General features: G+C 40.2%; 1 protein-coding gene across 2 annotated transcripts in view; it reads right to left on the bottom strand.

The window, feature by feature from the left end:
* Window positions 1-13,446, bottom strand: part of REPS2 (RALBP1 associated Eps domain containing 2) — a 94,616-nt gene extending 81,170 nt beyond the window's left edge. For both annotated transcript variants that reach the window (XM_014875844.2, XM_088160232.1), the window contains exon 1: window positions 13,249-13,446. In XM_014875844.2, coding sequence (XP_014731330.1) covers window positions 13,249-13,446 — 198 coding nt within the window. The remainder of the gene's footprint in view (window positions 1-13,248) is intronic.
* Window positions 13,447-24,365: the final 10,919 nt, after the last annotated feature.

Below are 24,365 nucleotides of genomic sequence, written 5' to 3'. Positions count from 1 at the left end.
CCCTGGGCAGCCTACATCGGTCAAAGAGTTGTCTTTGAATAGCAGAACCAATAAACCTCAACTTTCTCTAGACCCTTGCCTGGAGGTGACATTCCTATAGGGATTCTTTAATGCTAAAGTGATTCTGATTAACTAATAACTGACTAACTGATTAACTAATATTAAGGCTGATTTCCTTTTGGAACATTCCTCTCAGCAGCAAAATTAATAGGCTTTTATTTTACCAGATGACTTAGTCTTCCACATAACTCTTAGGTACTCTTCAAAGCCTCTCAATTTTCTTGAAATTTTGTTGGAATAGTTAACAAATTCTTAAGTTATTACAGAGCTGAATTAATAGCATCATTGCACAAGCCTCACTTCTTTCGAAAATCAGACCAAAGAAACCTCAGCCTATGACATAGGAAATTGACAAATTTTAGATTACAGTAAGAAAGTAGAATAAGTTGTAATAAAGGAGACCATCTCTTTCTTTTAGCTGAAAGCACACAGCTATGTAGGAAATAGTAAAATCTTTCAGGAATATAGGTTTGTGGTTAGTCATACAGTGGTAACAAAAGGACCATTAGCTGATAGGTTATTGCTAGCAGGAGATAAAATCTTGAATTGAATAAAAAACAGGGTGATGTGTTAAGCCAGCCCCTAACATGGAGCCAGATGAGGGATGCCTTTCCTGCAGTATACATTACACATTCAGAAACTCAAAGGCGTCTTCAGCCATTTGACCATTTAATGGTTAATGAGACTGATGGGTGTTCCCATAAGGATACAAATAGCCTTCATATTCTCCTTACAACCTTGGTAATAAATGAGCTACTGCTGCTACAGAGGGGTAAACTGAATGTTCTATTGCAAATAAGTACTTCTAGCATTGTGCTTTCAGCAGTTCTACATAGACCACAAGAAAAGGGGAACTAAACAGAGAGCAAGACTATCATTAAAAGCATTGACAGAAAATTCTAACAAACAGAAACATCACCAGCAGAGCAAAAGAAACATTTTATATTACATAGTACTGAAAAACCATTTGAGGTTAAACATTTTTTAACTGTTAAGTTTGGGAAGTGGTCCACTATGGCAATGTATACTAGCTTGTGATTCAAACACACCTTTCCTTGGAACTATACAGCTCCACTATGCTCTTTCATCATAAAACTATAGCCCTGGCCATCTTAGAGCAATGGTGAAATGTTTTTGAAATAGCTTAACGTTCATCTACAAAGGAAAATTTCTGTACAATGTTTCTTGCAAGACATGTTGTCTTGAAAGTGTCATCAAGAAGCAAAGCAGAATTCCAGGTATTTAAAGTTGGTCTAAATAATTTCACTGCTCCAAAGTTTTTCTCTGCAGAGTCACATATGACCCAAGCCACTCAATGAGTCAGTGCTGAGAAAACTGTAGAAGTGCTTTTCTGGGTTAATGCAAATTTGACCATAGGATGCTCCTGCAACTCTCAATTTAGGGCCCTATATATTGCCAGAATCCTCCATATGGATGGGAATCAGGAACACAGAAAGCTAGATAGTACTTCCACGTATTTAAATGTATTTCATATCTACAGCCCTTGACACATGACTTCTCTCTCTTTTCATTAAAATGTGAGAAACCTATAGTTTGAAACCTAACTTGACCAACTTACTAGAAGGACTATAAAAGTCTTATGGTGCTCAGCTATTAATTAGATGGTTACTAATATTTGCACTTATATATTGCCAAATAATTTAAACTATAAAATTTAAACTATGTAAAAAGCGGCAGGGAATAAAGAAAAAAGATTCACAAATGTCTCTCTTACTTTTGCCCTTCTAGATGTTTCCTTCACTCAGATGTTTTACTTTAAGGTCCATCCTTCAGTACCTGAACAGAATACCTTCATTCCATTTCCAGAGTAATCTCTTTTATTGCAGGGCTTAAATTCAATAGTTATACTGAAACCAAGTGCCTTGCTAGACTTAACTAAAGCTTTACCTCTTGCATATTTCCCCTACAATCAAATACATGCATAGTAAGTAATGCAATCTAAAAACAGCTAATGAGTATTTCCCATGGAAAAATACTCCTTTGGAGAATATACTCAAGGACAGTCCTGATTTAGTCTAGATCAAATAAAAGATACAATTACTCTACAGCTGTGGGTGGAGGAGGGGGTGGAGAGAGGGAGAAAGAAAATAAGGGACTGATAACTTGATGTAAATTACACTAAGAATTATTTTCCTGCTGACATCAGTACTGCCCAATCCTGCTCTTTTCTTGTTCTGAAACATTTGCTCTGGTCAGTGAACCTGAGTCCTGTCCTGCTGTGAGGTAGCAGGTGCTGTAACACTGTCAACCCCAGGCTCCCCATCCTGATTCCTTCCTCTCACAACACTCAAAAGATGTTTTGACAGACATGACTTCACAGCTGTATTATTTTAGAGGTATACTGTATCACCAGAGTAATAATATAGTGCTGTTTTTAAAAATAAGTCCATGGTTAGCAGCAGGATATAATACAATTCCAAAAAAACCCCAAGCATACTATCTGTTACAGGGGTACATCTCCATCATATATCAGGCATAGAAAACAGAAAGCTGAGGCTGTCTTCATTTCTAACCTTGGCAGCACCTCATGAAAAAGTCAGCCTGAAAACTGGGTAAGATTTTGGTTTGTTTTGGGGAATTTTGAGGGGTTATTTATTTGTTTTGGGTTTGGTCCTTCTCTTGTTGTTGCCAGGCTTTCCAAAAGATTACCCAAAGACTCTGTAGGAAGCTTCAGATCTCAGCACAGCTTCTCTCTTTAAAGGTTACTGGGCTCTAGCCTGATTCATCTTCCATCTGCAGCAGACATTTATATTTATAACCTGCTCACCACCATGATACCTAAAGCATCTAATAAAAACCAGAAACAAGCAGCTTCCTGGACCCTGCCTTCTATTAACAACAGAGAGCAGCTGCTAACAACATAATTGGGTTTTGTTTATTTTTGCCTTCTGATCTCCTCCCAAACCAGGGAAGCCCCAATAAACACTGGCCACCTGGATGCCTCCTTCAGGCTCCTCCAATCTCTTTCACATCCACTGCTTCCAATGACATTCACTGCTGCCCTGCTTCTACTTATCAGCCTCAGGTAAGGTCTTCGTTCATACATTCTTAAAAGAGGAAACTCAGTTTAGCCTATCTATTCTTTATGCTTCCAACAAGCACCATAAGGGATCTCCTGTAAGTACCAGAACAGAAAAAGCTGCTGGGAGATATGAACTTCACATGGACCAAAGTCAGAAAGGAACCCAGCCAGTAGCAGACATCAGCCCACCATGACCTGCAGAAATGTACTACCTACTTTGGAATAGGCTTATTTCTCCTTCTCATTCTTCTTAAAAAGGGTATTACTATATATTAGGTTCAAAGGAAAATTTGTTTCTATTAACACTGAAGTCAGAGTGTAGAAGAGACAGCCTGAACATATGGGAGATGTCCACATTGCTAAATAAGAGAACACTTCTAGCAGTTACAATTATCTAGGTCTTCTGTAATGTTCAGCAATAATAGAGAAAAAGCTCATTCTTCAGAGATTGAAACAATTTTTTTCTTACTTATCAGGATGAGCTACTGACAACTCTGCATGGCAGATCTGACAGCTGGTGTCTCCCTCATTCAGAAAGCAGTGGCAGAAAGCATTTAAAGTTGCTAAAAACCACTAGAGTTAATATCCATGAAGTGGCAAACACCGCACAAAAAACGTGAGAAATCTTCCCCAGCTAGATGGCAGCCAGCAGATCCAGTCAACTTGAACTAAATTAAATGAAAATACTGCAACATCTTGAATCCCTTCCTGAAAAATGAAAAAAAACCCAACCCAAACTCAATTTACTATGATTCCAGTGAATCTTTAAAATTTCTACCAGGAAGGGAAATGGATTCTTTCCAGGTCACCTTAACACAAAGGTACCATAGAGTGCCATGGAAGCTGCTTGTTTTGATGTTCCACACCTTTGTGGCTCCTCAGCAGGTGACATCTCTGAGGCACCACAGTGCCCCTTCTGAACAGGCTGCCTGGCCACCACCACTTCTACCTGTAATGGCAGAATTAGTGGAAGGAACAGAAAGGAGCTAGAGATGGTGCACCTCTTTCCCAAAATTTGTGTGTTTAAGGTGTCACAGTGCTTCAACATCCAAGCAGCTCAAAACACAGTGTTACGATTTAATTCAACAAATTACAAGCTCTTAAACATTTCCAAAGCAACTTCTCTTGCAAACATCGTTAAATTTGCCCTAGAAGACAGGAAGAAATTTTGGCATTTCCCATAAAAACGCAGTTCTGGGTTTTGTTCCACTTTCAGACAAAATGAGACTTAACTAGTACAGAAGAAAACAGAAATTCTGTGTCACATAATGCATTTTTCCCACAAACAAATCTCTTACAGACATATCTACCACTTCATCAAAATGTATATATTTTTTAAATGAGCTTCTTTCTTCCACAGTTACTGTTATTTGGTTTTTTAGACTGGCTGCTCCAATAAAACCTTGATGCTTTCTGTACTCCTGTTTTATCATATGTGGTATGTTTCCTGAGTTCACTTCCCTAGTGCTTACAACTACAGCAGGTCCTTTTAAAGGCAATATGGCAAATACACAAAACATTATCTTCTACAGTTGTGCAGTTATCTTTATCAATAACATTTATTAAAATCCTTCTTTAGTCAACAGTTATTTTTATAAGACTGAAGAGTTGTCAAAGGTTTTCTCAACTGAAGGTACACCCTTGCTGCTAATTCCATCACATGTGGCATATGCTGAAGACACTTCCAGACACTCCCTGCCCTTCCTTGATCTTATATCCAGTTTACCTCTACTTGGAATCAACATATCTTTTAGAAAAGCAGGTTAAAGTTTTTCTCTTCCACACCACTAAACAAAACACTAAAAATACCACTACTTTACCCAACATGTTTGCACCTTATGTGCAGAAATGCGTCCTTCAGTCAGTGAGAATCTATTTGTTTGTGTCCAAATCAAGGGCTTGTTCTCAATTCAGCTAAAGAGCACAGGATTTCAAAACAGCAACACTAGAGTCAAGGATGACACCATCTCCAGTGCCCATGTACAGTATGCCAGCATCTATGGCACATTTTCTACCACAATTTGCACTTGCAATTCTATCTGTACACAGTAAAGGAAAAGCAGCCTATAGCTATTAAAATATATAGATGTTCTTATAAAGACATCAATTATTCAGAGGAGGGAAAGCAAAAAAAAAAAAAAAAATTCAATATATACAGAATCACACAAGTGAGTTTTGGCCTCTCTCCCCTTTTATTCTTATTTTAGGCATTTGGAACCTCCAAGTACTTCACCTTTTGCTGCTCCGTTGCCATTACTGTTCGCAACAAAATAATTCTGACTCTGTTTGTTAGCCCACAGCAGTCACCCTGTTTTGCAAATGATTAGACACATTGTTTTGTTCTGAGCACCATCATCTTGGCTTCCATAGGACATCATTGTGTAAATTATGCCAGAAGTAAATAATGCATGAAATGTGAAATGTTGCCTATGCCAAAGCTGATCTAATGTTTCTTGGTGTGGAAAGAGACTTTAAGAAAAAGAAAGGATTAAAAAAAAAGGTAAATTAATTTGAAAGGCTCACACCAAAAAACCACTTGAAATTTATAATCATAATAATAAAGTAATGCTACAGACATTTGCTATTGAAAGTAGAATTCAGCTTCATGACTCATACCAGAGTGAGCAAGCAGACACCATGGACCATGTTCAGACAGTTTGAATTCAAGCTCAGCCAAGTGTTTCCCATTAACCGACACTAAATTTTCAGTGCCACCAAGCCAGTGGGAATTATGAGGCCCAAATCCAGTATTTTATTATGGCTATGCCCAAAGGAGCATATCCCCACCACTTCCTGACAATGAAGGGGACCAACCCAGTCCTGCACATGAGACTGGAGGACTACACAGGTGCAGGGCTAAAATACTAGAACCAATATTTGCAGCTTTTTTGGATGGGGGAAATACTGCAGGGCAGAAAAAAACCCTACAGACATAAAAAATAAAGCAGAAGAAAACACTGAAGATGTGCTCTGCTACTCAAGCTATCAAAAGTTACTCAGACCCCCCCCCCTTTTTTTTTTTGCAGGCTTCACAGTGCTGAACGTGGGGCACTCCTGTAGCTCTGCTCAGCAATGTGTGCTCATTGTCAAGGCTTGCATGGCTCCAACAGGCATAAGAGATGATTTAACAGGCAGCCACTGAGTAACCTCAGAGTAGCTCTAAGCAGCCTGCTCCAAACCAGACAGTGCCCAGGGTACAGAGGAGCATCTCAACACCCCACTGCAAACATAGCACGCGGTCTGAAACAAGTGGCAGCACCCAGTGTCTGAACTTCAGTGTTTGCAAGGCAAATTTTTGTGAAAAATAAGCTATTTAAAACATTATTCAAATATTTATCTCCAAAGAGATAAGACCTTAATTTCATAATTATCTAGATAAAGACCTGTCTTCTTAGCTGGTCATCATTAAAACAAGACTCTTACTTTAAAAAAAATACATAACATTTTTGCTCTGAGCACAAAGTAATAATTCAAAATATATTTCAGCAACCACATCACCTAATAGTCATCTTAATTCTTATTTTATAAGAAATTTGCTCCATTATAATCGTTAATAAGAGACACATCTACTTGTGTGGCTATGTATGACATATGCAAAGTTAAATTTAGCTGAAAACTGGAATTCATTTAAAAATACACAGTCTTCATCTGCTAAAAAACCAAAAGCTACACATTTCTTATATATACAAAGATTAGGAACTTTATAAACACATTCTGCCTTTTAACCGTTTTTATAAATGAAGTAAATATAATTTGCAGTTAATGATTTGGTTGATGATTTCTGGTCACTATGTCCTACCAGATCACAGAACTAATGGATCTCATCCCACCACATCCTTCCACCTCATCATCATATCTAAGAGGCAGGAATAAAAAAAGAAAAAAAAAAAAAAAAAAAAAGGAATTTTTAAAAATAGTGATTAAAAAAGTTATTCCTGACCAAATTCTCATTTTTATATAGTGTCAACCAATACTGCTGCTGAATACAATGCATAAAGAAAATATTCCTTCTGTTCAGGAAAAGGGGATTACTATTTGTCCCCAGTTGATTTTCTACTCTGCCAACCTCTTCTAGTTAATTATCCACTAACTCAGCTGTTAAACTGTTTGACTGTCTCAAAAGTTGAACTAGCACATATGGCTCATTAATATTTTATTTTACCACACTGTTGGTATGTTTAGACATTAATACACCTAAGAATCTTGCTTTACAAATATTATATCAGACGTATTTCTCAAATCATAGTATTTTAAATTTAAATAGGTCGTTTATCCTGATTCATTGCCCAAGAAATGCTTGTTCCATCTTTCATGAATCTATCTTGGCTAAGTTTTTCAGCTCAGCTAAATTAATGTTTTCAGACTTTTTACCATCCCTCCTTCACAAGGGGTGTTTGAGCCAGATTCAGCCACTAAAGTGAATTGTGTTCAACATCTCCTTTGCAAACAGGCAACATCAATCTGTGTATAACATCACAATACTTGACAGCAGATTGCAATAGATACACACAAGACTAGAAGAGGTTATACTCTGAGGTTTGGTGAACCCCACTGCATTTGTGTTAAGTACCATGACAAAACCACTTACTGAAAACATAAAAATGAAAACCATTCTTCATTGTCCCTGCTTCATACTGCAGCAACCTCTCATGAAGAAAGCTAACTCTTTTTCATCCCAAAGGATCTTTCTCCCTCATCCCTTTTGTATTATTTTAAATCACTGACACAGCAAAGCATTACTTTCTTGGGAAATTAAATAATTAAGTGATGCTTGGCTGTTATAAGGGTTAATTACTGAAGGCTGCAGGCCCTGACCAGACGAATTCTGACCATCCCACTGAATGTCTGTGACAAGCAGGTCTAAGAGTTTGTTTTACAGTGTGATTTGAAACACACTTGGAAGGAATGGCTTCTACAAATCATCTACTGTGTATGTCAAGGCACTCAAAACTACTAATCTTGTAAGCAGTGACTATGAAGTGATAGTTTACATCACAAAAAATAGTTTAAAGATGTATTAAGACCTCTATTTTATTTTTTTAATGGAACACATCAGCAAGATAGCTCCAGGTGAAGTTTCACCCTTTACTTTGTTGCAATTTTAAAATTTTCTTAGTAAAATACTACTGTACCTTTCACATCTGGGTATTTCATTTTCCTACCGACATAAACACAAGTTTGCCTGTGACTCCAGAAAGGCAACGGCAGCTTAGCGGATTGTGGTCAGAAGTACTGATTCTGAAATGCCAGTTTCCCTTTCCTCCTCTGGCTGCACTGCTAACATGATGTACCACTCTTTTGTTTCTTCCTGACTCAAAGACGTCAGTAGGGTGCAACTTCTCTCTAACACCACTTTTTGATGGACCAACTGTTCACTCAGCAAAATCACACGGCCAGCACAAGCATAATGGCACGTTCTGTCAACAGCTGCAACAGAGTGAACTTCATTTTTGTAAAATAACATTGAGTCCAGACTTTCCTCACTCAAACAGCTCTCATTGTAGCTGCCACAGTTCTTTTTCTTTTCTGCCTGTTCGAAGCAGATAGTTAGTTCCACCCCAGCTATCATGCAGGTAATAATTTATACTTACAAAATTAAGAAAAATAAATCTCAGAAAGCCAATCCTTACAGGCTTTTTCCCAAAGAAATATCAACTTAAACATTTTTTTTTAGTCTATTCACACTTCTGCTTTTTGAACACAATACAGTTAAAGTGTAGAATTGTAACTATAGAGACAAGGCACAATAAACACAAGTTAACTCACGAAGTCTGTGGAAGAAAAGCACGACGTTTGTCTGTGTTCCCTATTCACACAGTGCTGGAAGGAGAGTCCAGCTAAAAAATGCAGTGCCTGTACAGCTCCAGCACCACACAATTAGTACTTGTCATCCTTGGAGCTCAAAATAACACAGTGTGTTCGTTTGCAGAGGAAAGAATGCATTTTCTTAAGAAAATTGGATCTCTGTGCTGATAGTGCCAAGTCCACAAATAAGATTAAGGTTTATAAAAGTGAGAATTAAAGATACTGTCAGACAACCAAGTGAGAATTAATGAAATAAGTGAGAAACTAATGAAAAAAAATAAGCATTTTAGTGTAAATCTTGAGTCCAATTCTGCTCCCCAATTTCTTAAGACAAAAGAGACAATAGTAATGTCAACAAACAGCAAAACTAGCACAAGGTATCTCTCTTTTGCTGATCAAGGGCAGTGATTTTCTAAAAGTTTATTGTATCTGAGATGCCTGCAAACATCAGCCCGTGGCTAGTTGGCACACTTGGGCTCTCAGACTCAAGCAGCAGAGGCTGTACATACTTGCTGGTGGCCAGCTTCAAATCAACTGCCCCAAATGAGACAGGGCAAACCAGCCACTGTCAGCACCTGGCACAGCTGTCAGGGTGGAGTATTGACATCCCAATGCACTCAGGGAGCATAATCCAAGAGATCTTTCAAGGAACAGAATCAAAACCCCGGAGAGTTTGCCCACATGGGCACACAAACCTGTTTTATCACCCACTGATGCCACCAGTGGTGTCTCCAGCCTTCATCCCACACCTCTGCCTGCTGTTTCCCCTTGTTAGAAGGGTTACTGATATTGATCAATGTAACAAAGCATGCTGTGGGATCACCAATGCTTTTGTGGACCCACTGAGTCCAAAACATTTACTTTTTTCAATATTTATTTTTTCTTTGTAGAAATTCAGTTCTTTTCCCCTTTGTTACAAGCCTAAAGCATAGAGAACACCATTTTCAACCTCATCAACATGTATATATATAAATCCAGCAGATGCTGATGAATTTCTTCTAATTCTGACAGTCTGCATAAGTGTATGGTGCATGACTAGTCTGCTCCTTCAACATAAATACTGTAAAGAATAAAAACAACCCCAGCACAGACCTTTCAGGCAAATAATTTCAGACATTTTGCACAGTTACTTTAAATGCCCCTGGTAAATGATCATTGTGCAAGTCTAAATACAATCTTAATGGCTCTGTCTTTAACCAAACAATATGTCTAGCCGAAGACTTTCAGTACACTGGGGAGGTATGATTATACAGTCCACAAAACCCACGCTATTCTGCCCCTGTCATGCCCTTCTTTGTCCTATGAAGTGTCTGACATTTTTAATTTTAGTGCTAACTGCAACCTTTTTTTTCCAGAACTGAAATAACTCTTGCTGAGTTCATTGTTTGATCCTGTCTGTAAGTAAAGCGAAATCAGTACAAGCTCTGCCGCACTCTACTGCCCAGCAGAATTGCTGGCTCTAATGAGCCTGGGTGTAATGAATCTGTGTTCAATCACTTCATTCTTAGCAAGACCCAGGAGTCTCGGGTGCATGCCATCTGCTCCGACTGACCCGGCTGCTCTTGGATTTTTTCCATTTATTCCAGCATTTCCTCTTCTGCCACATGCTCTCGCATTGCCTACCTGCTCTCTGCTACCTAGCCTCTTTCATCCATATAACTTCTTGGATTAATCCAACAAACCTTTAAACCAAACCAAACCCTTGCCTGTTTGCTGTCGGAGAGCACACATCACTGCTTTTCCCCTAGGAACTGACATCCCAAACAGCACTGCTCCATCTAGGAGGCACCCACTGATTTTTGTCTTGACAGCAAACCCTGCCATTACAGGAAAGGAAGTGGAGGGAGATTTTCTGTGATGTCTGTGAGCATTATCCTGATGAGTAATAAATCTCAATCAAAAGGAGTATAAGGAAAAGCTTCTTCTTTCTCAAAGATTTATCCCACTTATTATACAATACAACTGAAGACAACAGCACAGGTCTGAGAATGCCACGGCACTAAATGTCAGTTCTGGAAGCATCCTGATTTGTAAAGCAACTCCTCGAAGAATGCCTTGAGAATAAAAAGCTGCAAATTGCACATAGCTTACAAAACCATCCATAACTATCTCTTGCTATAGCCCATGCAAGGGCCACAGAATGGTGTTAAGTGCCTTCTGGATTGTGCAGGCTCTGCTTAGTAGAAATCCAGAATTGGTTTCCAAACCAAATCTCCCCATTTCTGACATGAATAAACTCAGCATGACCATTTCTCAGTCGGTCAGTAGGGATGCTGCCTGTATACAAAGCACTAATAGTGACAGATGGGGAATTTAAAAAGCATTAAAAACTCCAAAAAACGTTCATACTCAAAAATTATTTCAAAGAAAGCATGTTATCTTAACCCAAATAAGCTGTCTTGGTCTAAAATAGGTGTTCCCTGTACTAGCAGAAAACGTATACCAGGAATCTGTGCATTGCTCCCCTAACTGTTAGAATGGTAGGATTTTTTAAATGTGAAAATATTAGATTGCATTTTTGCAATATAATAAGACAAAACATCAGAAAAATATCACAAACAGCATTGTGGGATTTTCCCTATCAAAACATCCTCAGTCATAATTTATTTTTTTTAACTCATTCCATTAATTCATTTTTCCCGAGGTCTCAGTAAATATAGGAATACCTGACAGAGGTGGGTTCTGAGGACAGGCATGCCAGCGGTAGAGCAGAATGCCACTGTGATTAGTGCCCTATAAACAAGAGGGGGAGGGAAGGAAGGAAAAAGAGAAACAGACCCAGATCCCACAGGCCTTATTATCTGAATATTTCTGAAGCCAATTACAGGCTTCTTTGCCAGTAATGTTCTGCCCACAGCACAAATACACCTGGAAATAATCTAAAATAGTACAAAAGCTCCCAGAATGTCAAAACCAACCAACAAACAAATTCAAAAACAAGACTCCTCAAAACAAAACCAAAATCAATACTTCACCATTTCCAGGTTTAAATCACACATTAGTACCAAAACGATCCTGAAAACAAACTATGATAATAACGTAATAATAAATTTCACTGAAATGATAGGGTAAGAAACCACATAGCAAAAATAAGAGGGTTTTTTCATACTTCTTTGAAAAAATAAGCGGCTATTCGAATAAACAGCCTTATTTGAAATTAAATGCCCTGTTCTTCCTCTTTCCAAAAAGAGGAAAGAGGAAGAACACTCCTAAGTGCTCTATGTATGTGAAATCTCTGCTTTCACCACTTGATTCACCTGCAAGACCAAGGTCACAGTGTGGCTCAATAAGTAATACAGTGTTTGGTAAGATTTTTGTTTTACTGATCGGATAACGAGCACAAGTAGGAAGAAAAACATCCTTGAAAAACCACAATTTTCATTCAGAATCCCCTGTGCAATACGAATTTATATAACCCATTAAGAGACGATCTGCCAGCTATCAGGACAACAGTAGAGTTCACTACCTTTGGGCAGTACCCAGGTACATGACCTCCACTTCAACGTAACTTTTTTCAGCTTGATAAGTAAAAGCTATTGAAGAACAAAATTCCTGAAAATAAAGTTAAATAAATAAATAAACAAACAAACATCCTATCTCTGTTGAGGAAGTATTAGGCAACTACAGAGTGTTAGTTAAATTACTAATCCACAGGTGGAGAAGACCCAAGTCTGGTTTCTCCCTGTTCCTGAAAACTGGCTGGCACCAGCTTTCTCCCAGCCCGGAGAAGCTTTTCCTCAAAAAGCAGGAGGGCTCCTCCTCACAGCCCCTGTTGGAGACCACTCCTGGGGCTCCGCTACTCGGACGGGGCAGAGCCTCGCATTTGGCACCTTGTATTCGCGCTCTAGAACCAGCACTAAACACCGCAACAGCATTTTATCGACGGTTGGGGTTTTTTTTTCACTGAAACAGTATTTAGGAAAAAACCCTCAATGGTAAACGGCACGTCCTTTCATACAACCGCCTTTATGACTTTTAGGGCCCTTTTGAGAAAGCCGACGGCACTACCGACCTGACAGGAGAGCGCGCCCGGAGCCCGCGGGTGCCCAGCCCGCACGGGCGGCCCCGCACGCACCCGCAGCCGGAGGGCAGCACCGCGGAGCGCCGGCGCTGCCAGCGCAGTCCGGAGGACGGAGCAGCCCCGGCCCCGCTCCGCTCTCCCCGCCGCCGGCAGGGCTGTGCCTCGGCCCCGCGGGCAGCGCAGAGGCACCGGCCCGCCCGCAGCCCCCAACTTCCCGGCGGAGGCAGCGCCAGCCCCTCTCGGAAGGGCTGCGGGAGCAGGTCCCGTCCCGCACCCCCCGCACTCCGGGGGGAGCTGGAGCGGACACCCCCGGACCCACCTGGTGCAGCGTGTCCGGGGGCAGCTGTGAGGCCCGGAACAGCTCGCCCACGCTGCTGCCCCCGGCGGCCGCCTCGGGGGGCGGGCAGCACCGCGAGAAGAGCTCGGAGTAGCGCTGCTGCTCGGTCTCGCTCAGGGGCAGGAGCAGACCCCCGGTGCCGGCGGCGGAGCCGGACCCCCCCGCCGGCCCCTGCTCCATGGCGGAGCGGCGCAGGCACAGCCGCTCGGCGGGGCAGCGGGTGCCGCGCCGCCGGGGAGCCGGGGGACGGACGGGGGGACAGGAGGTGTGGCGGGGCCGGGGGTGGGACGGGCGGCGGGACGGGAGGTGTGGCGGGGCCGGGGGCGGTGCCGCGCTGCGGCGGCGAAGGTGCAGTCCCCGCCCGGTGAGCGCCGCGCCGGCTCCGCAGTGCCCCGGCCGCCGCCGCCGCCGGCCCCGCCTCTGCCCTCCCCGCCGCCCCTCCGGCTGCCCGTCCGCCTTCACGGGCCTGCCGCTCCTGCCCCGCTGCGGGACGGCACTCCCGGCGCTCAGCAGCACGCGAGTTTCTCTCCAGAGCGTGGAATCACTGAATGGCTTGGATTGCAAGGGGCCTTAAAGAACGCCTCGCTCCCACCTCCAGGCCGTGGGCAGGGACACCTCCCGCTAGACCAGGTTACTCACTGCCTTGTCCAGCGCGGCCTTGAGCACTGCCTGGGACGGGGCTTCCCTCACCAGTAGCGGGTTCAAAGTACCACCTGCTGCTGAACGTGCCACGTGGGCACCAGAGAAGAAATGGCATAATTCGATACCCTGCAGTGAGTCCTAGTCGATTAGCCATGACGGTTTGAGAGAGAAGCATCTCACTGTGTTCTCTACAGCCTTTGCTTTAACGTGAAGAGCAAAGAGCCCCTTGTTCATGGAGACGACATTCCTCTTTATTTCTTCCCAGCAGTTGTTCGGGGAAATTCAAGGAATAAGCTAATCACAGATACAAGGTGATCCTTGTAAGTATCTGTGACGCACAGAGGAGTCAATGCAGCAGCTTGGTGCATAGACATGGCCTGGCCCAGGAGAAATCAGACTTACCAGCTGTTTGTTTCCATCCTGTACCATTAGCAATGTTGGGCCAGCGTCGTTACCTGTGTTCCTGAATGCAAAACATTTGGGACGTCAATGTGGTTTAATTTTTATATGTTTCTTTACTATTAATTCAGAAAAAATATGAAATCCAAGTGTAATAATTTTACATAACATTTTTACTAGAAAATAGTTCCATTTGTGGTCTGTAAAGAAAAAAAAATAAAATTACTAGCTCTTCACTTCTGTTCTTGTTAACTGAACATTGTTATTCCTTTTTAAAATCTTTTTTTTAAGCTACTTTATCATCTTCACACCACATTTCTGTGCTTTCTTCTCACTTGCACAAAACATGCAAACTCTTAATTCCTCTGATCCAAAATGAAGATCTGTTTGTGCCTTCTCAATGTGTGGAACGCTGTTAGATACAGCTATTAGCAGGTGAATAATTGATACTTGTGTTTAAGGATGGAGTGTTATGGAGAAATATTTTTTTCTTTTAGGGATGATTATGATGGTATTTTCTCATTTTAAAATATATTGTTATGCAGGAGGGCAAGACTATTTCAGCAACTGAGTTTTGTAGCTCAACTTAAAGTGGCAAGTGTCTGTAGTAGCTCAAAAAAATTAAGCAAGTCCTCTTGAGAAGGCTCTGCAGAGTGGAGAGTGAATGACCCCCTCAGCTGCAAGGTACATCACCTGGAGAGTCCTAAGATGTCACTGGCCTTTTTCTCTATCTCCAGCCAGAAGGAGATATGCTCTGAGGAAATGGTGCGAGCCATGTGAAGAGGATGTAGGGCCACACCTAACTATTGCCATATTTAACTATATGACTCTCATGATAAAATATCTTTAACCTAGCTTATGGCAGAACAGCTGGCTTCCAGCTGAACTTGAACAGGAGGGATGTTATCCTGACAAGCAAAAGAAAACACTGTGAATAATTTGTGCTAATTGTGCATCTTCCTGTGCCTGATGATGCTAATTTGTAACTGACCAGCTCAATACTTGTGATGTCTCATCACAACAAATCCGCCCTTTGCCAATACTCCAGCAGACACCATTTGATCCTTGTTGATGTATCAGCCAATTCTTTAAAGTTATTCTAAGGTGGACCCTGGCAGGAAGGTTTTGGAAACACACACTGTCCTGAACACAAGCCTGTCTCACCAGCCACACTTCTTGCTGCCAACATACACAGCTGTTTTTTTTTTTTTTCTCCTTTGGACAATTTTCTCTTCTGCCTTGACCTTTAAAACTTGCATTCCTCTCTCCATACTGCCCACTCTGATCAGAAATGACACAGTGGCTGTGTTCACAACCAGTCTACCCCAGTGTTGTTATCTCCAACATGTTGTCTCCAAAACATGAAAGAAGTGAACTACCATAAGCTAAGGGAGGAGGCAGGGAAATCCATGCCCTTTATGCCTGCAATGTAAGTGTGAGCCTAGAGGTGTACCAGGTGTGAGGTGACCACCCCAGTTTGCCTTTGGGGAATAGAGTGGTGCTCAGGTGTCTGCCTGCTCCCTGCAGGTGTTCTGTACTCAGCAGAGCCAACCACATGGACTTAATCTGCTGCACCCACTCCTTATGTGGAGTTTTAATCCACTCCATGTGCCAGAGCCACTTTCTGTACAGTCCAGTGCACCTTGTGCAATGACATTTACAGCCTTTGTGTGCTTTAAAGTTCTTGTGAGGGTACATTAGTTCAGACTAAGAGGCACTTAATGATAACAAAAGCCATACAAATATCATAGGAAGAGAGATTCAACCTTCCTGTTTACATGGAAGCTGTGACATCATTTCAGATTATAAAGCTTCCTTACAACTGAGAAACACTACACATCAGTATCAGAATATGAACAATTCAAGTATTTATTTTTTGCTGGAGAAAATAGTCAGTAATGTAAACTGAATTGAAATCTGACTTATCAAACTATGGCTTAGATCTGTGTGTGGTCCTCCTTCCCTCCCCACCCAACTAGTAATGCAATTACTCTGAAGTCAGCCAGCAGCAGTCCTGCAAACAATTGTGTGATCACGTGTGGGAGGGAAACAGAGGTCGTAGTAAAAAAAAAAAAAAACTAAAATAAATACTACTTCCAAAGATGTGCTAATAGCAATAACAGTAACATGGATGATAGGTACATTTTTGTTCAGGATATAAACTGGTATAAATTGTCATGTATAATATGACATAATACATAACCTCCAGTAAAAGAAAATTTCCCAATATTTTAGTATTTAGAAGATCCTGGGAATTTTTATTTGAGCAATAAAACCAAACACTAGTTACTCAAATTCATGTGTTATTTCAGAAGTCTTAGGGTTGAGATCGTGTCAGACTTGTCCTGGTCCAAAAGACAAGAGATTTGCCTGGCAGCTGCTCTCCATTGACAGTGGAAACACTCCATATATCGCCAAGTAAAGCTTTGGAAACGCATGCAAATGGTTGGCTGGAAAACTGTGATTTAGCTTTTCCCAAACCAGCTCAAGTGAATCTTACCCATTGTTCCTCATAACAATTCTTTTTATTTACTTGCTTTGCAAAATCAAAGAAGACTTTGATGGGGCAAGCAACTGATGGGGCATGTTTCCTAACCATAGTATCAGACATGCTTGGAATATACTTGACAAGCTTGCTGTTTAGTGTATACATTCAGCATGCAAATACTCATATTCTTTGCATTGTTGCTTACATGAAGAGATCCTGTTTCTAAGAAAAGCAGGAGAAATGCTTAATGTACTGTAAAATTTGATTCCTTATTCTCCAGCTTGTTAACACCTTTGATGAAAAAGACTAAGAAATAGTAACTGTTTTCTACTCTGACCAATTCATTGTTTTCAAAAATTAGATGGCATCATAAACTGCACATTGTGGAAGATGCGATTCCTGGCAGGTTTTTTGTTTTCCGTAAGCAACTGAGTACATAATCAAGAATTAGAGTTTGTGTCACAAAGTATTTGACAAATATCCATATATTTATTAGTTGGGAGGAGAGGAGGGAAGGAGGGAAAGAGGACCACACACAGATCTAAGCCATACTTTCATAAGTCAGATGTCCATCCAGTTTACATAACTGACATAATTTCTTTCTAGCAAACAATAAATACTTGAATTGTTTTGATTTACTGGTATGTACAGTTTCTTGGTTCCAGGAAAGCTTTGTAACTTAAAATGATATCACAACTAGTTGTGTTTAGAGATTCTTTTTATAAAGTCCTTTTATGAAGACTTATGCATGTAGTATGAGCTTTAGTGGCAGAAGGCAAAGCCCATGCACACATTTTTGTAAGAGCAAGGACAAAAAAAGTACAGTGCTTTTTAGGTATCTTTCCAGGAAAGTACAGCTGCACTTCTATTGATTTCCATCATAGTGCCTCCAGTTTATTTCCAGCCGTTTAAAATAATGGCTTCATGTGAAATTGAAAAACAATTTAGGTGCACGTTTGTTTTTCTTTTAGTTTTAGTTTTGAAATATCCACTTACTTTTTATTCCATAGAAGCAATAAACCGAGAACTTGAACATGTTCCTCTATCATTTGTATTTTAACTTAGGAAATTAACAAAGCCTTCAGCGACTATTCAAACACTAGATTTCAACCAGAACACACCAAACCTTACTTTGCAGGGTGATCATTCCTAAAGGTCCTATCATCAGACACTTGAATGCCTGAACCAAGAAATGCTGCCAGGGAAAATCTATGTGATCCTGGAAGTCCCACACAGAAAAAATAAAAATTACAAACTATGTAAATAAATGAGGGACTTATTAATGTCTTCTCATACACACACAAGATAAAATGTAAAAGTTTCAATATACTCTGAAAGTTAACCCATTCCTTGTCTCATGGACAAGGAGAGAAACACATGTTAGGCAGAAGGGGCTATTATAAGAGCACAGATGATAATTAAAGAAAATTCCTTAGTGCTTTGTGTGGCAGCTCGTGTACTATTGCTTGTTTCTTTTAACTATCTGTTACTGGTAACCACACTCCTAAGTGAAAAATAATCACAGAAAGGCACAGAGACATTAATCACTGCAATGAAGCCATGAATGCAAAGCAAAATGTGTATTTTCCATTTGAAGAAATAGCAAGTAAAAAATCACTGTACATTTACTCATCTGTGTGTCCTGCAGCTAACGTGCTGCTCAAAATTTTGCCTTCAACCTCGGAAACAAATTCTAATAAGTGTTCAGTTACGAGATAACCTATCAATCATAAAGGACTTTCAGTGCTGCTACTGCAGTCTAAGTTTCCTATGTAGTTGCAACCTAAATCAGTTCCCTTTTGGGCAAATAGTATATGCCCTTATGCCATTTTCCTGGTTACATTTTAGCATAGCAAGTGGTCCACTTGTCCTTCAGTTAATTAATGAACTCAATATAAACCACAAACAAATCAGCTACAATTCACTCTGGCTTCTGCTGTTAGTACAGACAGTGGAGATAAACCAACAATAAATTCTATTTACGACTCATTTTCTCATGCAAAACCAGCTACAACAATGCCATTGCAGCTGCAGAAAGTATCGTGGCAGGCACTTTGAGCAGGAGCGTGCACTGTGCTGTAAAGCTTGTAACCTGCACATAACAAAGCTTTTCATTCAGCATCAGCCTGAGAAGAGCTGTACTGTCACTGCATGGCTGTTTATGCAAAAGGCACTGTAAGAGCAGCCAGTCCTGCAATGTGATAGCAACCTCCAGCTCTCAAATCCTACATGCAAAGACGGAGAAAGCCACAGCCGGCTCATATTCCCCAGCAGCCAGAGCTGCGTCTCCCTCACCCGAGGCACCATGCCCCAGCTTCACTACCTCTTCACAGCCTCTCACAAAGTGGCGTTTGTCGGAGCTGGGCAGCTGTGCCCGGTGCAGGGCAGCGGAGCAGGGCTCAGGAACAGGGACTGGTGGAGCAGCTCCGAGATGTGCCAGCCACAGCCCGGCTGCAGAACAACTCTGATACCGTCATGTAGGAATCTCCTTTCCCTTGTGCCACCCCTCTAAGTTCACAACAGATACTTGGGATATTGTTTTCAAAGATAAGAAACCTGAGAGATCTGAGTGGTGTTGGTTTGGATCAGGCTTTTTTTTTTCTCAGCAGCACAGGAGAAGGTCTTCTCCTTTTCTTGTAAAGCCCTCCCATAGCAGGGACAGCCTCGGACAGTCAGAGCCCCTGAGACAACAAACAGGAGATACACAGGAAAAATAACACAGACCATAGCTTGACTCTCAATGTCACAGCCAGCCCAAACATCTCCAGCTTGTTCATTGTCAGCAGCCAGCAAGCAGGGGAAGGTACCAGAGAGGTAATTCAGTGCCTCCCATGTGGAGGGCAGAGCTGCAGAGGTGAACACAAGAGGTCCCACATGGATTACACAGCTTGACCTGGGCCACAGTGAAGACAGGACACAAATGACTTATGGCATGGTCACAGGAACAACTTTCCCCTGGGAGCCTCTTGCAGCATAGAGCAGGATAGTCTTCTCAAATCCCTCTTCAAACTATGTCCCCTGCTTGCAGACTCCAGGACAGAATAGGGATGGCTGACCCACTCTTCACAGTGTATTGCCAGCTTGTTTCCTCACTCTGGACCAACTTCACTGAAGGTATTCCTAATTTACAGGAATGTGAGAAAAGAAATGGCTTCTATTCTTTGCAATATTTTTAAAGTCTTCTGTAGATTTGATACTGAGGTATCTAAAGCCACAACTTAAAACAGGAATAGAATCAGGCCTGAAATAAAGGCTAGTCTATGCATATATATTTTTGTGTTATTGAGCCATGTCCATTATTATAAAAATCTTATCTTTTTAGCTACACGTGTTCTTATTGCCAGTATTTGACTGACAAAGACTAAATTTTGTTAGAGTACTACTTGATTTGTCATTTATATACATTCAACATTTTTTCAGTGTAAGAATTCCAGGCAGTTGACAGCTGACATATTATTATTCAGTACAGAGATGAGATATTAAATCTCATCACGGTGAAGAAAGATGTGTGCAAGAAAGATAAATTAGTCTTGTGACTGAGGAGTATATCTTAGTGAGACTCAGAAGTGTGGTACTGCTCCTACCTTTGCTACATTTGCTGTGCAAGCCTACAGATATTCTTTAGTAGAAGTAAAAGAAAACATTTTCCAATCATACTGCATACTCCAATCATACTCCAATCATACAATCTTGTGAGATATAGGCAATCTCCTGTGAGATATAGGCAATCTCTTGTGAGATTATTGGGCATTGAGACACTCTGAAAGGGTGAAGGGGACCAAAGAAAAAGAAAAAGAAAAAGGAAAAAAAAAAAAAAAAAAAAAAAAAAAAGAAAAAAAAAGAAGGACATTTCTGCATAGGCAGAGTTTAAGCTCTCTTCACTGGTGCAACCTGTCTCCTGTCTGAGCATTAGCACTGAAGAGCTCAGGTTTGCATGCATGGATCTGACTGGACATATCCTGTGTCTCCCTTTGCCTGTATGGATCCTCTTGGACATATCCTGTGTCTCCCTTTGTCACACAGCACTGCAGGACAAAGCAATAGATGCAGCCTTTCCTGTTTACTACTCTGGGCGTGGTACCTCAACTGGCCCTAATATTAGCAAAACAATTCGAACTGGGCCACAGGATGTGTAGCTACTCTCTCGTGCTTGGTCAGTTACTTGTTTACAAATATTTCTTACAATACCATTCCAATTCTGCTCATAACTAATATTTCAATCCCTTCTGTTCAGGTGTAGGAACACTGCAGTGAAACTCAGGATTAGTTCTGTCCTGAAAAAGCATGGCTAGAGACAAAAGGTTTTACAAAAGATTGCCATTCTACATTAAAACTTCCAGGGATATCAGGTGGTTTTGCTTTTACGTATCAAGCTATTAAAAGTGTCCATGTCTTGTAGCCTTGTGGAAACCTCAAAGGGATCTGCAGAAGCCACAGGTGAAGCATTTCAAACTAGCATGGCTCAAAAGCAAAGCCCTTTCCTGGAATCCCTGGATTTGTAGTGAATATGCACCCTCTTTCCTAGCAAGCAGACTAGCATTTTTGAGCAGTTGTATTTCTGAACACTGTTGTACTTTGCACTTAGTTTAAACAATAAACATTTGGCAAGACTTGCCTTCTCTAAAACTGTGCATATTTTAAGGGAGGAATATTTACAATGTGTTGGTTATAATTTAATGAACATGCAGTGTATTAATTTGAAAGAGTAAGAATTGTTCAGATATCCTGGTTTGGGGGGTTTTGGTTTTGTTTCATAAGGGGGGTTTGATTTTTTGGTTGGTGGGTTGTTTTTTTTGGCAGGAGGTTTGTTGGGGGTTTCTTTGCTAAGTTTTTTTTTGTTTGTATTTCCTTCCAGGTAAATAAGATACAATTTTGTGAAATGTATGTTCTAATATAGTTACAGAAGAGTCTACTTATTTCTAGAAAAGAGTTGCTGTCAATGTCATATGTATCTTGTCAGTATTGTATTTATTAACTAGCAATATTGGAATAAATCAATATGAGTAATTTCATAGAGTATTAATATCTACAGTCAAAACCACAGTATGGGATAAGGGGGGGTTGTGGGGGGAGGGAAATTTTACTGTGCTTTGTAGCATAACTGAGTGTTTCTTGTGCTAACTCTTGGCACTTAAACAGAGTCAGGTAATTCTGTACCCTGACAGCAAGATCTTTTTGTACTTGTTTACCTTTAAAATCAATGAAAGAATACTGAATTTACATAGGGCTACACACAGCTGCTAAGTGAAGCATGTGCTGGTTAATGGTCTAAAAATTTACTATAAGATAGATAGCACTGTAATAGATTTGCAATAAATGACCATGCCAGATGAGGCCTGATCTCAGTATGATTTTCTATTTTAGTGAATTGTCATTGAGTCTTTCATGGAACAGTGCATCCTGAACAGGCATCTAAATGAAAAGGCATCATCTAAAAAGTCAAACAACTTTTCCAGTTATAAGAGATGCCATGGAAAGAAAATTAAATACAAACAAAAGGGAAAGTTAAAAAGAATAGCTAAGCAGGATGACCGGGTATGAGTTCTGCAAAATTCTTCAATATTTAAGAAATGTATAGGAATTTAAAAAAATCATATAGACAATTATCAGCTTTCAGACAAGTATATATCTTCTCAGATATTCACATTAAAAACATTTCAGCAAGGAGAGAAAAGATTATGGTATTGCAGGGTAATATCAGAGATGCTTGAAATTCATAATAGAAAACCAGTCCTTCTGGGACATTCAGTGAACAGATGTTCAGAGTATCTGCTGCTTGGAATAGTTACAAATCAAAACTGCGAGAAATATTATAGATGCTGAAGTCTGCAAGAAGGACAGATTCTCCTTTCTAGATTTTTTTAATGTCAGCTCTATTAATCTTTGATCCTATAGATTCAGAAGAATCCAATTATCTTATCCTGGGAAAACTCAGCAGAGATATGAAAATGGAAAGTTATTTAGTTATCAGCATTCCTTATGTAAGAAAAAAAAAAAAATCAAACCAAACCAACTAACCCACCCTCAAAAATGCAAGATTTTTGAGAAGCAAAATTTCTGCAGCGTGGCTTTCCCACATTTCTCTCTTTTCTGGATACCTGGATGACCCCAGATTTTCCCCAGTAGAAGCACTAATTTTGGTCTGTCTCTACCTTCACAACATCGATAGAAAGCTTTAGTCAAAAAGGTTCTTCTTTTCTGGAGGCTTGAAGAGGTCAGCATTAGGTCTTATTTGCAGCAGTCACCCAAGCCCGTGCACAGCAATCTCATAGCATTATTGAAATATTTTCTTCTTCCTTTGTAGAACTTCCAGGGTTTTTTTCTTGCTTTCTGCAGTCCAGTGATGGAAAAGAATCAGCTTGTTGATCCTTCTTTCCTTTCCTGAAGTTTTATCCTGGGCAGATATGTATTGCTCAAATTCAAAAAGCACTTGCTTGTAGCTTCTCTGGATCGTCTGTGAAATTCAGCATCCTATGCTACAGGGAGAGAAAGCACTATAGCTGCCACAGCAGTTATTAGCCAAACCCTATATTATCAGTTAAATTAATACTGAGAAAAATCTTCATGCTCAGGAGGAAGAAAGTAGCATGCAGCTGGCAGGGAAACTATATTAAACCAGATACTAATCTCAGCATAACCAGAATTAATTAGGAGTAATTGAAATCTACTTCTCACTCAAGAGAGTAATTTTTTTAATGAATATACATTTTCTTATCTTTATGTTTGAACCTTTAAGATTATGATCACATTTTTAAAAGTTGCTTTGGTTTGATAACTGAAAATTATATCTGACAATAGATGTCATTGTGTTAGGATTGTTCTAGATAAAACATCTTCAAAAAAAAAAAATTTAAGAAATAAAGTGCCCCACAATTAGGAAATATCACAAGCAAAAAGCCTATGAAATAACAATGTTATTTCTGGCCTTTTGTGGGCACAGAGGCTGAAAACTGAAAGGTAAAATAAGTTCCTTAATTTTCAGCCATATTTGCAAAATAGTGATGGCATTTTCCAGATTATCTGCAATGTGGTAGATGTGGCCTTACTCTGTACAAATATGCATAGGCACAGATATATACAGTCTGGTCTGACTTCTAAGGATACAGCGATTTTTTAACCATATTTCAAAATACAGTTTGCTTCTACTTCCACAGTACTAAAGTATCACCAAGAAAAAAAATTATCTTTTCTTTTGCAACACTTTTACACCTATGAAAATTTATGTAACTATGTAGCCAATGAGGCACGAATAAGGCCCATGGTTACTGGGAGGAATTCTACTCTGTAATTGAATCAGCCCATGTGGATCTCAGCTCTCAAATCAGATGAAATGCAGGTTGTTGTGTTTACGTATGGCAGTGATGTCTGTATTGGTTTTCTCAGGAGTAAAGATACCTATCAACATACTGCACTAATGACAGGGCTGGTCTGTAACAAAATTCCTCACAGTAAAGGACAGTCATACCTTAAAATAAAAAGGAATACAGAAGAAAAAAGAAGCTCAGCTGATCCTTTTTTTTCAATACTGCTCAAGATATTATGAACATGAAGCACCTAAAAATATCTGAAT

The sequence above is a fragment of the Sturnus vulgaris genome, chromosome 2 (genome assembly GCF_052056855.1).
Source record: "Sturnus vulgaris isolate bStuVul1 chromosome 2, bStuVul1.hap1, whole genome shotgun sequence".
In the NCBI taxonomy this organism is placed as follows: Eukaryota; Metazoa; Chordata; class Aves; order Passeriformes; family Sturnidae; genus Sturnus; species Sturnus vulgaris.
Note: the sequence above shows the minus strand (reverse complement) of the source record. Positions and strands in the feature narration are given on the sequence as shown.